Here is a 13,387-nt window from a genome sequence, read left to right on the forward strand (position 1 = left end):
ACATGCATGTGTGTGTGTTTGGATGAGTGCTTACACACACACAAACACCTAGATACAAATATATATGCAAGTAAACATATTCATTTCTATATTACACTGGCCAGCATTTTATCTTTATTTTAAATATTTTATTTATTTATCTAACAGAGAGTGAGATCACAAGTAGGGGAAGCAGCAGGCAGAGGGAGAGGGAGAAGCAGGCTCTCCACTGAGCAGGGAGCCTGATGCAGAGACTCAATCCCAGGACCCTGGGATCATGGCCTGACCCAAAAGCAGCCACCTAACTGACTGAGCTACCCAGGCATACCGCATTTTATCTTTATTATAGACTATCTGTGAAAATAATCATTATTTGCTGGCCATAGACTTGCTGTGATTTGGAGGGCTGTCTGGAGGGTCTAATGTGTGGGTTAGAAATCAAAACAGAGATCAGACACACTCAGGCAAAAGCACTATCCTTTTAAAACAGCTCCACTCCTGTCCCTCATCAGACAATACCCTGGTTTCTAATGTTCTCAAAACAACACTTAACAGACACTCAGAATCTTTTATAGAAACTCACCTCTACTGTAAATCATCATCATCATTAGTGTTAACTCTCAAGGTGAGTAATCTCTCCAAGTACCCTGAATGAGGCCCACCAGGATGTCTGCACCGCATGCAAGCTCACAGATTCACGCGCTTGATTTAAAACAATAAATAAATGAAGCTGGTTGCTCAGATTTTGAATCTCTAGACTCCGACGTGCCACAACTGCTATCCTACAAGGGCTCATGGAATGTTTAGACTGAACCTCCCCATCTATTTTGTGCTAACAGAACAGAAAACAGACTCCCGTTTCTTTGAAAACAGCTTCGACACTTTCCTGAGAGGGTGGCTCATGACCTCGGGCATGACCTTGGGAATTCTGCCTCACTTCAGAGGCTGCGAGGCTGTCAGGAGAAGACCGTGATCCGAAGCTACCAGAGATCAGAGAGGATGGGATGGAACGGATAGACACTGTTACGTGGGGTCAGACAGCAGTCTCCTCTCCAGCGCTCGGCGGGCAAAATACTGACTCAGGCTGTGCCTCAGTTTCCTTACTGATGGTGGTGGTGGTGATACTTGACTCGGGGATTTCTGGGGGAACAGAACAAACCACCACGCTTCAAGCCCTTCCCGCAGTGTGTAGCATAGTAGCAACATGCGTTAGCTGTGATCCGTTACACAAAAGCGATCTTGTAGGAAGGTAAACGAAGTCCAGGATCTTCAAATGTTTCCCTTCATTGTGTCAAGGATTCTCTGTCCTTGGAGCCAGGGGGCAGTGGGTGGGGGAGGGTGTTGGGTGGGTGGGAGGGGAAAGTAAGGAAAGCCAAACCATTCAGGCAAGAACTACTTTTTTTAAAAGGCTTCTCTGAGTCACAGACTGGCAATACCAACCTCACAGGGGATCCCCAGATGGCACGCCCCCCAAAATAAATTCCAAACCAAAAAACCCAAACGTACTTGAAGCAGAATATATAACCAGTAGAAAAGATGAAAAAGGGGTTAAAAAGAGTAGCAAGAAAGGTTAAAAAAAAAAATCCAGAAATGACTCTACAATGAATCACAAGAAAATCCAGATGTCAGATTGTGGGAGAAAAACAAAACCAAAAAAAGGAAACTGCCTCAGGAAAATAAGAGAGTCAGGTATAAAAGCAATTAGTAAGACTTATTAATAAAGTGTGTTGGCATTAGTATTGCTATGAAAACGTTATTACATGATAGTGTACAGTACTCACAGTAAACAGTATTAGCTAATGTATTACTTTATTATAACAGTCATCACCATTATCAGCTAATTTATTTTCTTTTTTGCTTAAAAAGGGGGAAAACAAGCATATGGTAACTAATCGTTGCTATTTGCTTACACCTGGCAAGCTCGAAGATCTCAACTCTACAAGACTCCCATGTAAATGACATTGGAGAATGGCACCCGCGGCCTCCGTACAGTGGAAACACGGCCTTGTCTCGTCACTCACAGCACCAGCACTGAGACAGTGACAAAAGAAAGCACACGCTACTGCAATCAAACCCTTCTTTACACCCCCTGGAGCTAGCTGAGGCTGAGAACAGAGAGGGTGTTTGTCTTCCTTAGCTGCTTTAGAAACAAAATGTAAGTAATATTTACGCTCTCTAATTATCTGAAGGTAAAATGACCCTGGTCCCCACTGGAAGGACCCATACTCTGAGTGACCTTAGTAAGCCCTAGGGATTGTCCTGCTTCCTCAAAAACTCTGAAACTCTGCCTGCGGACTCCTCAGACAGGCTGCAAAGGACTTGGGAGGAAAGATGGAGAGAAAGAGAAAAGGTATCACTTGGTTTCCAAATCTGCAAGCTTTGCTTTTGGGCCCAGGCTTTCAATCTCCATGGTTGTGAAGGAGGTGGAGCGCCATTTCTGCAACTGTCGACAGGCCTTTCTGGGCTTTGCTGTCTTCCCTAAGTGTGACTGATCAGTAAGTGGGAGAAGCTCCTTCCACATCACACACTAAGATGCCCAGAGTAGGGATAGCTCCCTTGGTCCACCTAATAACATTGTATATAAGTGTTGTATTATTTGTATTCATATTTTATAGAAATATTATGTAATATCTTATTTATACACATATTTTAAAATATATTGTATATGTTATCAGACCATACAATTCCATTTTATATTATATATCATATAAAGATATTATTAAATATGTGTTATATTATTTATTACATTATAAAAATATATACACACATATATAATACTCTTACATATAGAGAGTGCATATATAACTTAAATATAATTCTCTGTGACTGGTTGCTAGATGGCATACTAGGTTTCCACAAGAGAGAATTATTTTTTTTTTAATTCAACCTCAAATCCTCAATTGAAAAGAGAAATGACCATGCTGAAATTTTATTACATTCCAAATCAATCATCTAATTTCAAATTATGCAGCTATAAAAGCCCTTATCAAACCCCGACATAGATGTGGACTCTCACCCCTAGAGGAGAGACTGAGGCTCCAAAGGCAAAGGCAGGAGAAAGGCTCTCTTTCGGAAGTCAATGCCACGTGCACAAGATCAAGGCTAAAAGGGTTATGAGTAAAACCCAACCACATGGCACATGCAGGAGCACTTTTATTTGTTTGCTTTATTTGTTTTTTTATAAAGTGCTAAGCTAAAGATTTTGCAGTACCGACTGCCACAAATTAAGCCGACTGCAAACTTACATTCTGGTGAGAGACATGTCACAGCCAACACACCATGTGTGTTGGAACGATTCAAATAAATGTTTCTCATCAACTCAGTAGAGACCATCTTCATTCCAACTAAATATAGCCAATCTTGAAGCATTTCAAATTTAAGCAGCTAAATTTATAAAAGAATAATGCCTCCAAATGTTGTGACTGGGTGCCATTCCCAGGGCAGAGGTGGAGAGAAGATGGAAGTAAAGACCACTTTTAAAGTTATCAATAAGTCATACTCACTATATCCTTAATTCCCAAAGTTAATGAATATAGTTCTGCCTTGCCCTTTGAATTTTTCCAAATGTTTTCTCTTGTATGTGGTAAAAATTATATACATAAAAGGTTAAAAATTGCTAAATCACCCTTGGCCTTCATTTTCATAGCATGACTCGTGTGCAAATGTTCTTTTGGCTCATTAAAAATTTAACTGCAAATCAGTTCTGGACTCTATTCTGTTCCTTTGATCTGTCTACCCCCTTAATAGCAAATTCCCAGTGTGTTAGTAACTTTATAGGAAGTCTTGAAGTCAGTTAATGAAATCCTCCAACTTAGTTCATCTTTGTTGCTTTTTCCAAGACTGTTTTGCCTGTTCTAGGTCCTACATATTTCCTTCAAGTTTTAGGACTGGTTTGCAATTTCCTTTTAAAAAATGATATTGCGCTGGGGGTACCTGCACGGCTCAGTCAGTTAAGTATCCAACTCTTGGTTTTGGCTCAGGTCATGATCTCAGGGTTGTGGGATCGAGTCCAGGGTCCGGCTCCATGCTCAACAGAGCACCTGCTTGGGATTCTCTCTCTCCTTCTGCCCTTCTCCTCCCCACCCACCCCCTCCCCGCTCATGCTCAATCTAAATAAATAAATAAATTCCTTTAATTTCAGAAGTTTGACCATAATGTTTCCAGATAACAGTTTCCTGTTTACCCCACTTAGGATCACTGAGCTTCTTAGCTCTATAAATTAATGTTTTCCAACAAATTTTGGAAACTGTCATTATTTCCTCAAATATTTTTCTGCTTCATTCTCTTCTCTCTTTCTGAGACCCCCATTAAATGTGGTTTAAATCAATTGTTACAATCTCACAGATCAATTACTCTCTATTCATTTTATCTATTCTTCGGACTGAATAATTTGTACTGACACATCTTCAAGGTTACTATTTCTTCTGCTATCTTCAACTCCCATACAGTGAATTTGTCATTTTAAGTATTACACTTTCCAGTTTTATAATCTCCAATTGGTTATTTTTTTATGGTTTCCATTTCTCTGCTAAGACTTCTCATCTGTGCACACATCGCAGTAATACTTTCTTCTTTTAATACAGTAACAAACGTTGCTTTAGAATCTTCATTTGCTAATTCCAACACCCGGGTCATCTCAGGCTCAGATTCTGGTACGTGCTTTATTTTGTTTTTCTTAAGAATGAGTCATCTTTTCTTCTTCTTCACATATCTAGTTGTTGTTTTTTTTATTATATTCTGAACATTGGGAATAAAAGACCGCCTAATCTCAAAATTTCCATTTTATTCTTCTGAAGAATGTTTTTTTAGAGCAGGAACAAACCTAGCTAGAATCAAACTCCCAAATTCTGTAGTGAGTGGCAGTTTAAATCTCTTCTCAATTCTTTTCATTTCCAGTTGCTGTTTTTACCAGGCCCCCCAGGTTTCTCACAGACATCTACACTCACACACATGTACATTCACACTACTGACTTGGGCCGATTTTACAGGTGGATGTATGTAGATATAGGGTCTCATATCCTCTGAACTTCCCTCCTTTCATGGATTTCCCCTCATGAGGTAGCTGCTCCGTCAGCCCCAAACTGTATCTTCTTAGTGTCCTACTAAGACTCAGGCTTTCAGCCACCCCATGCTAACTGCAGGAGCGGGGATCTTCAGGGACAAGCTACAAACACATAAATCTCATCTGAGACTCATTTGTTCTTCCAAGGGTTGACCTCCTTCTTTCTGTTTACTTTGGGTTGCTATCCAGTTCCTTCAAGCACTTATTTTTAGGTGTTTTTGTTTACACTACTTTGTCCAGATTTTATAATTGCTATCCGTATTAGTCTAATTAAGATATTCTGCCATTACCAGAATGAAGGCCCTGAACACGGATTTATTCTATGCTTGATAAATGAAAATCATGGTTCACATGTAGTCAACTTCCAGCATCCCTACATATCAAAAGATTAAAATTATTGGCAGATAAATTTTAAGAAATTACTCTGGCTTCAGAGCCCCCAAATTCCTCGACACTAGCAAGTCGTATGCGGTTGCTAGAGAAAAACTCAGTTTGAGTCCCATCTCCAGCACCTGATTTTAACTTCCGCGTCAGTGAAAAAATTCTCATTATACTGATCTTGTGCGGTGGATAGAAGTGTGGATTAAAAGTAATGAGTGTAAACATTGAGACAGTGCCCAGAACAAACTCTCATAAAAGAGGGCTTCTGCTGCCATTACCATTAAGTGTGCCTACTATATTAAATACATATATCAAAAGAATATTTAAAAAATTTTACCCTAAAAACTCAGTAATGCTTTCTACTTTATTAGGATTTAGTAACTAAGGAGTATATACTTTTTTTTTCTATGTGGAAGGGTAGGGGAAGGTGAATGACTGAGACCAGTTTTATGCACTTGAAGGCAATTGGGATTTTCTCTGAGGACTGAAAAAATAAGACACACATTTTCAGGTGTTGCTCAGTTTTGCTTCTCAAATTGAAATTATCTACTTAACAACTTGGCAAAATGGGAATTTGTTCTGCCCACTGGAGAGTTTGTTAGACCCTGTTTGGACTCACCTTGTTCGGCGGCCAAGAAAGGTACCGAGGAGGATAAGCGCTAAGAAAGAAGTTCTGAGATCTCCAGACACAATTTTCATGCAATTCACTTGATAGGGGACTGAACACTTTCTGAGACTCCGAGTAAATAATTTTCATACCATACTTCAATCCTGAACTTTTTTTAATGGGGATCTTTTTCATACTGAGCCACTGAAGAAAATCAAAGACTTTTAACTTTGAACATCAGATAGGCCACAAAAAAGGAAGTTTTTGTTTAAAGTAATACATAAAATTATGCCTAGCCTTGCTCCCGGAGAAGGATAGCAATTCTGTTTTAATCATTGTGTGGCAACAAACATAAAATATCCTCTGACCACCAACCAAAAGAAAAGGGGGAGGGGATAAATTTTTGAAGAACCTGTTAGTAAGAATATCAAACAAGCAAAAAAAAAAAATCACTTACTCAAAATATCTAGATGCATAGTTATAAGGTCAGTCAGAGGACAGGGTTTAATTATGCAGAGAAGAAGTGTTACATCGTCTATATTAATTGGTCATAAATTCTTACCAAGGCTTCATGATCTTCTGCAATTTCTGGTATCGTCTGCAAAATTTGAAAAAAAAAAAAACATATGAGGAGCATGTTTGAAAGCAATAATTTTTACACAAAGAACATATCTTGAAGAAAGGTCAGGATTACATATAGGGGAGATGTAACTGCCATGATGTAAATGACTTTATTCATTTCAAAACATTATTCAAAGTAATAAATTGGTGTTCCCCCAATGATAAGAAACAATCAAAAGATAGGAATTAAACTACTGTAACCAACCCGCTGCATTAATTTAAAAGTAAAGGCAACCAGAACACTCCATTTAGATTAGAGTGAGTATGTGTTCAGTGGGGAGAAAATCCCTAGATATAAGACCGGGCATATTTTCAATGAAAAAAAAAAAAAGTGGAGCCAAAAGGTACTAGACCAATTCTTAAGTATCAGCTCAACACTGAATAAATAATTGATTATCTTTCTTTGGGAAAATGCCCACTAATTCCACTTTGACTTTTCTTGAGAAAAGATTGCCTCTTTGCAGGGAAGGTATCACAAGATACTGCACTAGTCTTGGAACTCTGTGATGGTACCCTGCAAAAAATGCAAGAAAGGACAACTATGCTTCTGAAAAAACTGGGGTCAAGAAGATGAGGAAACAAGTGATGTTCATCCTATCAAACCACTTCCCATCCCTCCAGTCTGCCATATTTCTCTGGTCTTAAGTATGTTCTTCCCTCTGTTTTGAATACTCTTCCCATCTAACTAGCTTGTCCAACTAGCTAAGTTCTATTCCAAACTCCCCAGACTCTAGGCTCCTCTGGGAACCCTTTCTGACCTCTGATTCCCCTTCCTTGACCAGACTGAGGGCGGCACTCATACCCCCACGTGCTGAGAGAAACATCAGCTGTTAGTATGACTTAGGTAGGACATCTCACTGTTCCTCCAGCTCCCTAAAGGCAGAGGCCTTCACTGTGACTGAGTACTATGTCAGGCCTGTGCAGAGTAGATAACAAGCAGCTGACGGATGATTTGGCTCTTCAGATGAAGTGAAGTTTCATTTTCATCCACATAAAATGTAACCACTTCAGAAACCTAACTGACCACAGGAGATCAGATCTTGTGTTTGGTAAATCAGGGGCCGGGGAGGAGGTATAATAAATGCATATAGCCATCTTCTTCTTCCTCCTCCCATCCCCCACCTTGACCTGTCTTTGAAAAAAACAAAAAAACATTATTAGCTTCCTTCCTTCCCTCCTTCAAAAAGCCGCTGGGCAGGGTGGAAGTAGAAGGTGACCAGCCCACCACAGGGAGGCACACTTGAGCAGAGGTTGGGCCCCCTCCCAAGGGCGGAGCACTACCGTCCACTAAAAGGAACTGGGCTCCTTGTAGAAATGACTCCTGCCAGGACTGAAGTAAGGAAAGTTCTAGATAAGCCTGGAAGAGCTCCCTGAGGCAGAAAGGAATGAAATGCCCAGAGAATAATGGGTGACAGGTCAAAAGGGCACAGAATGCTGCTTGAAGCTTCCATACCTAAATCTGGGACAGACTGTGTACCAAAATAAATAATAACAGTGGCAGATCACAGGTACTGAATTAAACAGGACCGAATGAGTCCACTGTTTCAAAGCATGGTGTGCTGATACTGTTGCAGAGCCAAATCTCTAGGGGAAAACACTCAAATCTGATTTGTACTCTTTTCTATCCATCCCGAAACCATTCCAAAATTATTTATTAATTAATTACAAGGTGAGGTAAACGTGTTACAGTAGAGACTCCTAGAAAGTGCTCTCTTAAGTGGTCGAAGTGAACACCAGTGATAAGACATCGAGTCCATCCACAGGCTGTAATGGAGAAACCACGAGCATTGGTGATATTCCAGCCAAAGATGTACAATACGGGTTTACAACAACAAACCAACACAGGATAAACCTGCAGATAAAGACACCTGTGTTCCAACGGGAAACTGTGCATACTCTTCCCAGTTCTCAGACGCCAGCCGGGTTGTCTCTAAGTGTAGGCAGCTGGTGAATATGTACATGTAGTCCCGTCTCACAGTGATTTTATGGACTTCCTCCTTGCAGGTGAAAATGCAGTTTGCCTCTACTTACAATTGATTTCACCATCCCTTTGCTTCACATGAATTGGTGCCTTTTGACTTCTCCTTTGAAACCACTGAAACATCTGCCTCGTTCCCTCACCTCACAGGAGTAAAATTGTTTGAACATGTGTCCAGTTTTATATCTGTGTGAGAGTCAGGCTTTTATTGTTTCCTAAAAATCACCTGTAATGAATTCCCTTTTAACAAACCCAAACTGGAGGATATTCTAAAAGCGGCTGACCTATCATCTTAAAATGTGCCAAAATCAGGAGAGAAAAGGAAACCCTTAAGGAATCATTTCATACGGAACGAGATCAGGAAAAGAGATCACCTGGTGCAAAAGTGCTATCTGGACACAACAGAGACAAGTGTGAGACGTGATCTTGCCACTCTTCCAGTAAGTAGGGAACTGTTCAGTTAATTAAACAAGGAGGCCATTAACAGGGGTGGCCCTGAGGCTGGAGGCCGATATAAGCAAACCAAAATCTAAGCCTCTAAATGCCACAAGGTTGAAAAACAAAACAAAACAAAACAAAACAAAACAAAACAACGCTATCTATGGACAATTAATCACAAACACCCAGCCAGACTCTAAGTTGGAGCCAATCAAATAATTGCTTTGTTTTGCTTCCTCCTCTTCTGTATAGAAGTCTTTCCCCTGGGGGCACCTGGGTGGCTCAGTTGTTAAGCGTAGGCCTTTGGCTCAGGTCGTAATCCCGGGGTCCTGGGATCCAGCCCCGCGTCAGGTTCCCTGCTCAGCGGGCAGCCTGCTTCTCCCTCTCCCACTCGCCCTGCTTGTGTTCTCTGTCTGTCTCTCTCTCTCTCTCAGTATATTCATTTTTAAAAGAAATATGACCAGGAACAAATGAGTTTAGAAAGGCTGTTATTTCAGGGTAGCCAGAAGCCTCTCACCTGAGCCAAGGTGCGGCATTCTGTTCCCTGGCAAAAGATAATCTCCTCTCTCAACAGGCTGTGATACCTTCTCTCGTTTCCATTTTTGCTTCCAGGGTGATGCTGAATAGCTAGCTTGGGCAAGCTCGCCCTGAACATCCCTGTTAATCACTATCTTGAGAACATACCGATCCCACCTCCCTCTATATTCCCATCAAGCAGAATGTGTAGAGAAGAATGTGTTGTCCAGCCTTCAGGGTCAGGGGCTCCTGGAGATGCCCAGCCCAGAGTGACTCCTTTGCACTGAAGGGTGTCCAGATGGCAGGCCTTGATCTCCTTGGAACGCTGGCCATGCGAGAAGGGAGAGGCCGAAGACAGCTGCCAGGCTAAGCTGCTGTGCTGTCAAAGCTGGCTGCTCGGAAATCCCAGCCCCGGACGCTTTCTTCGCTGCTTCGGTACTCCTTGTTTACAAGTTTCCCCAATCAACCTGTCTCGACGGCTGTCTCTGGGTCTCTTCTTTGGCCTCACTGGACTACCATGCACCCTTGACTTGGAGTCTGCTGGGGTCTGGCTGCACAGATCGACAAAGACCCAGGGACAAAGCAAAAAGCGCTGGGAAGGGGGAAAGATCCAGTGTAAGGAATTTTCTGCTGCACAACCGCTGACAAAGCCCGAGAGGACTGACCTCTTCCGGGTTCATGATGCAAATTTCTGGCCGGGCCCCAGACAGGCTGTTCCAGTTGGAACTCCCTGCACCCTGCGGAGTGAGGAATCCAAGAAATCGGGCAGATGGATCTGGGGAGACCCAGCAGTCTTCATAGCTGGGGCCCAAAGACTACACGGAGCAACTTCTTTCTGTCCAGAGAGCTGCCGGCTCCTCCCTGTGGCCTCTGTCCAAGGTGAAGTGCAGGACACGCACTGTGTGACCTGTACTTAGCTGCCTGACAGCAAGTCGCTCATCGGCTTGGCCTGGCTTGGGCTTTCCAGAACAGCCAAGGTTTACGAGAGACCCCAGATTCTTAGAATTAAGAGCATTAAGTCAGAGCTGAGAATCCATGTCCGCAGAGTTTAACAACGTTACTTTCAAAAAAACAAACGGAGTCCTCTTTTGTGTGAAGATGAAGTTTAAAAAAGGTCACACGTAGTCCAAAACTGTCATATCCATCTTTGTATTTTCCTCCACACACCTTCTCCAGTGTGCCTCAGCCCACGTCAGAAACACTCAACACTCAAGTAATACAAACTTAACTAAATGAATAAAATCCACAAATCCACTGTCAATTGTGGGTGCTAGGCAACATCAATGCCAAGACATCATTCAGGTGCTTAATTCAAGTCATACATCAATTTTCACATCTCCTAAGGAATGGCTGTAGCTCTGATTCAGGCCTGGAGAAAATGAGTCACATAATGAAAGTTTCATATGAAACCGTCTGTGTGTTAATGAAAGCTGACAACAATTTTTATAAACACAAACACACAGAGCTATACATATACCATCAAAGGTCCTCATCTGTGTCCATATGTAGGACAGAATGGGGAGGGGACTAATAATTTATACAATTAACATTGTTTTTTAAGACAGTAACTTGAGAGCTTTTGACATATCTCTCAAATAAACTCTGGAACTCTCTCCATTGTTTCTAGTACCGCCAAATTTTGGAGAAATGACTTCAACCAAAAAAAAAAAAGCACTTGTAAGTTCCCCAGATTAGTGAGAACCCCTCACTATCTCACTGCTATTTTTCTTAGGAAAGCTAGAATCCCTGAGGGACCACCAGCCCAGTACTGGCCAGGGTGTTAGAAATGGACAGATTCCCCCACAAGTAGTAAAGTATAAATAAGGATATTTCAACGAGCTACAGGGCTGTTCTTATTTGTAAAACAGCTTTAAAATATGTATATCCTAGGGTGCCTGGGTGGCTCGTTTGGTTAAGTGACTGCCTTCAGCTCAGGTCATGATCCCGGAGTCTCAGGATCGAGTCCTGCATCAGTATCCCTGCTCAGCAGGGAGTCTGCTTCTCCCTCTGATCCTCCCCCCCAAACCGTGCTCTCTCTCTTTCAAATAAATACAATCTTTAAAAAAATAAAGTGTTAATGTGTAAAATCTTTAAAAATCCTCTGAATCAGGAATCATATTCCAACAAAATAATTTAAATATTACAAAGATTTTTCTAGAAGAAAAACTGATTAGAGAATGTGAAAAAGACCCCAAGATAATGGAAATGTCCAACAGTGGAATGGTTAACCATACTGTGCACATCCTTCAAATTGTCACACTGTACCTCAAGAAAGTTCTAAAAATGCAATAATATACAAACAACACAAATGATGATGGAAATAATATTAATTACATGGAAATATTATTAGGTACAAAAAGCCAACTACAAAGAGTGTGAACATTGTAATTCTTCTTTTGCAAAGCCTGTGCATGTATGCGTATACCTAAAAGAAATACAAAAAAGGGGGTGCCTAGATGGCTCAGTCAGTTTAGAATCTGCCTTTGGGTGAGGTCATGATCCCAGGGTCCTGGAATCGAGCCCAGCATTGGGCTCTCCACTCAGTCAGCGGCAAGTCTGCTTCTCCTTCTCCCTTTGTGATCTCTCTCGCTTTCTCTCTCAAATAAATAAATAAAATCTTATATATGTGTGTGTGTGTGTGTGTATGTGTGTGTGTGTGTGTGTATATATGTATATATATATATATATAAAAGAAATGCAAAAAGGATATATACCACAATATTAAAAATGTCTCTGGGAAGGCAGATTACAAATGATTCTTATTTTCCTCCTCTGTTTACTTATATTTATTTTTTTTTAAGATTTTATTTATTTATTTGACAGACAGAGATCACAAGTAGGCAGAGAGGCAGGCGGGGGGTGGGGGGGAGGGGAAGCAGGCTCCCTGGGATCATGACCTGAGCTGAAGGCAGAGGCTTTAACACTGAGCCACCCAGACACCGCTACTTATATTTATTTCTTAAATAATATAATTTCTTTATTAAGGAGATAAAGCTAATTCAAAAGACTGTCTTGAGTTTTTTGTAAATACATGAATTTAACTTTTTTTCTCTCTTGACTTCTCTGCCCAGGGTGGTGCTACAGCTTACTCATATTCCAACAGCGTAATTTTCCTGTCACATAGCCAAGTGGGAAGGAAACTGTAAGAATCCTGCCCTTTCGTTCTTGGAAATGTTCCCCCTGTTCTTCTGTTTAGCACTGGAAGGACACGAGATAAACTATCCTCTTGCCCATGTGTATAGAGGCAAGACAAAGAACATGGTGTTTTATTGAAAGCCCAAGAAAGGCAGTGTTAGTCACTACACTGGGCTCAGGGTGGCAGGTATGAGTCTTTTCTTTCAATTAAAATAAAATATTTCATTTCTGAGAGAACTTTTTGTGTACTGAGCTGTGACTGGCATACAATATCATGCTGGTTTCAGGTGTACTACAGAGCAATTCCACATCTAAATACATTGTGAAAGGATCACCATGGTGGGTGTCTACTTACTATCTGTCACCATACAAAGTCAATACAATGTCTGTCACCATACAAAGTCAATACAATGTTACTGCCTGTATCCCCCATGCTGTACATTACATCACGGGGACTTGTTTATTTTATATTTGAATGTTTGTGCTTCTTGATCTCCTCCACCCATCCTGCCTACCCTCCAAGCTCTTTCTTCTCTAGCAACCACCAATCTGTTCCCTGTAACGATAAGTCTGGGCTTAGTTTGGCTTTGTTTTTCAGATTCCATGTGTAAGTGAAATCATGTGGTGTTTGCCCTTCTTTGACTGACTTGTATTACTTAGTTTAATACCC

General features: G+C 41.1%; 1 protein-coding gene across 1 annotated transcript in view; it reads right to left on the reverse strand.

The window, feature by feature from the left end:
* ELMO1 (engulfment and cell motility 1) overlaps positions 1-13,387 on the reverse strand; it is a 524,906-nt gene that overhangs the window by 344,031 nt on the left and 167,488 nt on the right. The window contains exon 8 of the mRNA XM_080817991.1: positions 6,592-6,627. Coding sequence (XP_080674117.1) covers positions 6,592-6,627 — 36 coding nt within the window. The remainder of the gene's footprint in view (positions 1-6,591; positions 6,628-13,387) is intronic.

The sequence above is a fragment of the Martes martes genome (genome assembly GCF_963455335.1).
Source record: "Martes martes genome assembly, chromosome: 11".
Classification (NCBI taxonomy): domain Eukaryota; kingdom Metazoa; phylum Chordata; class Mammalia; order Carnivora; family Mustelidae; genus Martes; species Martes martes.